This window comes from Gossypium raimondii, chromosome 12 (assembly GCF_025698545.1).
Source record: "Gossypium raimondii isolate GPD5lz chromosome 12, ASM2569854v1, whole genome shotgun sequence".
Taxonomy (NCBI): domain Eukaryota; kingdom Viridiplantae; phylum Streptophyta; class Magnoliopsida; order Malvales; family Malvaceae; genus Gossypium; species Gossypium raimondii.
This window is the reverse complement of record NC_068576.1, coordinates 46,040,865-46,044,078: the sequence shown is the minus strand read 5'-3', so window position 1 is coordinate 46,044,078 and position 3,214 is coordinate 46,040,865. Positions and strand designations below refer to the sequence as shown.

At 36.1% G+C, this 3,214-nt stretch overlaps 1 protein-coding gene across 1 annotated transcript; it reads left to right on the top strand.

The window, feature by feature from the left end:
* Positions 1–645: 645 nt before the first annotated feature.
* LOC105764480 (cell division topological specificity factor homolog, chloroplastic) lies at positions 646–2,983 on the top strand. The gene is made up of 2 exons (XM_012583071.2): positions 646–874; positions 2,237–2,983. Exons 1-2 carry the CDS (start codon positions 788–790, stop codon positions 2,831–2,833), a joined length of 684 nt encoding a protein of 227 aa, XP_012438525.1. The 5' UTR covers positions 646–787; the 3' UTR covers positions 2,834–2,983.
* Positions 2,984–3,214: the final 231 nt, after the last annotated feature.

The following is a 3,214-nucleotide window of genomic DNA, read 5'->3' as shown; positions in this document are numbered from 1 at the left end:
CATAAACATTTTTCACTCACAACGTGGCCAGTGGTGGAGCCACTAAGAGACCTAAGGGGGCCATGTCCTCCCCTAATATTACATTTTGCCACCTTAAAATGATAAAATTTTGATTTAATCATTTAAAAATTATAAAGATATAGGCTATTAAAATGACGAATTCCGTTCCCCCCAAAGTTTCTGGCTCCGCCACTGAACTGGCACATATATAGTATATCTAATATCTATATTATTATTTGAAAGTTTGATTGGGTTGGTGTTATCTATCAATTGAGTTTCAACTTAATTGTGAAATTACCAAAAACTTACTATCTTTATTAAATAATAAATATTATTTTAAAACTAATTTTATATTTATTTTTATACACATATAATAGAATATAAACGTAAAACTTCTAATTTCATTTGATTTTTATGTACTTTTTTAATTTTATTGCATAATTATTTTCTTTAAGGGTGTGCTTAAATTTTAAATGATTAGTTATCTATTATAGTAAATTATTTATTTAAATAATTAAACTTAAATAATTTTCTTTCTATTTTATTTTATTATTGCCCTTATACTTAAAAAAAACTTCACTATTAGGAGTTGCGACTTGAGAGGAAAACGCTGTCGTTTCTTGAGAGCAACATTTCACATTGGAATTACCCAGGGATTCGGAGCTCGGTAGGTAGTATGTTGCTCGTGTTTTCTCAGTATTTGTAAACTGAAGCAGTGAATCTTCAGTGAGCAAAAGAGCTACACTTTGTTTTAGCGAGACTAAGGACAACTCGAGCTGACTCAGAAATGGCCATATATGGGAATTTACGTGTCGATGCCACTCTTGCATCTTACCACCAACACCCTTTTCGAACCTATATTCGCTCTTCAAAGGTCATTATCCTTCGATCCCTCGCTTCTCACCTCTATTTGTTTTTTTTTTTTTTTTTTACTTTTCTTCACATTGAATTTGAATTATTTGTGTAATTTATCTTCTGTTTGCTCAATTTCGTGTTTGGGTTGCCCAATAAAATTGGGGAAGTTCCGTAATTCTGTGTTTTTTTAGGGTTAGTGTTGGTGATGCTGTTCCTATTCCTTTGAATTCCTAGTTTTTTAGCAGTTCTTTTGCAGTAAATGGAGCATGAGCTAATTGGGTTTCCCTAGTTTGAAGCAACATTGTTGGTCTGCAAACCCTTACCGGTGCTCGGTTTTTCAATTCCGGGAAAATGTTCTCTGGGTTTTGCTACTTGTTATTTCCTCTAATTATTTAGATTTTTTAGGCTATTGGCCCGCTTGGGTTCCTTTTTTTGGATAAGTCCTAAGCTTCAATACTAGTTACAGTTTGCTTTGCAATCTTCTACCTTTTTGTTGGAAATTGCACTTCATTGTAGTCTAAGCTGGAACTTCAATCCCTACCATCCTCAAGTACCAAAAACTAGCGAAATACATACCTCTTGTTTACTGTTCGAGCTCTTGTCCTCTTTAAATAAATCGTCCAGAATCAAGACCATGGATTGATCTTTGTTAAATTGCGAGTAGAGGTAAATTTAAGCATGTATACAAATCCGTTGCAAGATAGGTTATCTGGAGAACATTTACTGTAGGTTTTAGAATATATTACTTGTTGATAAGGACTGGGATTCTTATTCCAAATATGATAATTGGCAATAATGAATAAGGGAACTGACAGACTGGCATCAACATTAGCTTCTTCCCACTGACATTGACATCCTCATTCCAAATATCACAAGATGTTGCCAGTCATAATGGAAGATCCGAGCTTGATGAGTTTGGCGTTCCAAGTAACCAAAGCCTTACTCGTTCCTCATGAGCTCCCCAACTTCATATGTCTGACAATATGCTCGTTAGGTAAATGTGGTTAGGGTCGTAAAAAGAAGATGTGTTCCCATTGCTTATAGTTATAGGTTAAATTTGGTTGTACTGGTTAGTGATGACTTCCCATAGATTGGTTTAAGGCCAAACCACATAGCCGAGCTTTTTAGCTTTTTGAGTCTAGATGGTCCTGCAGATGCTGTCATTTCAATGGCCTTTGTTATTTTTGCATTGCTATCGGGCATTGGTTTAAGTTATTACGGGTCTGAAAAAATAGTTCATTGTTTCATCCAAAGCACCATTCGTTGCTAATAGTTAATTGATGTTCTAAATGTGTATAAACATATTTGGTTGCTTTGTATGCTAAGGAAAAGTACTAAAATCTCTGTTCTTTTTATTTTGAACTTTTGTGCTCTATTATAGGTAGAGTTCGTGGGTTTCATGAATGGAGGATCAAGGTTTTCTGAAATTACACCAAAATGGAATGGAATGACAATAAATAGTCGAAGCTTTGGCAGCAAAAATAAAAGATCAGTTGGGATCATGGGAGATTATAAGTTCTCTCCAAATGCTGTCCACGAAGAGGTTGAGAGCTTCCTCTTACATGCCATAAACATGAGCTTCTTCGAGCGACTTCACTTGGCTTGGAAAATAGTTTTCCCTTCTCCAGCATCTAGAAGGAGCTCTAATGCAAATATAGCGAAGCAGCGGTTGAAGATGATCCTGTTCTCCGACCGCTGTGCAGTTAGCGATGAGGCGAAACAGAAAATTGTGAAAAACATTGTTCATGCACTGTCAGATTTTGTCGAGATAGAGTCGAAGGACAAGGTTCAGCTTAGCGTCTCTACTGATTCTGATCTGGGAACTATTTACTCCGTCACAGTGCCTGTTCGGCGGGTCAAGGCAGAATACCAAGAGGCAGATGAAACTGGGACGATAACTAATATTGATTACAAAGATACGGGCGAACGATCTGGTTCTGTTGATGTGAGGTTTGATTTCTACGTTCCGGATGAATAAACACAAATTCCTGGGTGAGTGTGGTATCTGAATTTCCTTTTTTCTGGTGTTTAGATGTTGGGATTGAATTTTTAGGTAGCAATGCGACTTCACACTTGTGTTTGTATATATGGAATTTTAATTTGAGGTAATTTTTCTCCTTTGCCCTCATTTTACTTTGCCCTCATTTTAGTCTTTAATTTGATTTGATTATTGGGTTCCAACTTCCATGGAACCTCAGATTTTCTTCTCATGGCTGATTGTTTAAGCTATAGAAAGACAATTAAGCAGTTTTTGTCAAATAACAAGGTTTGAATTTTCTATCCGTTCATTAAGAACAGAAAGGAGCAGGGTTCGAACTTTGTAGGAGGGAGATTTCTCCGAGGGTCGTGTTTTGGATAG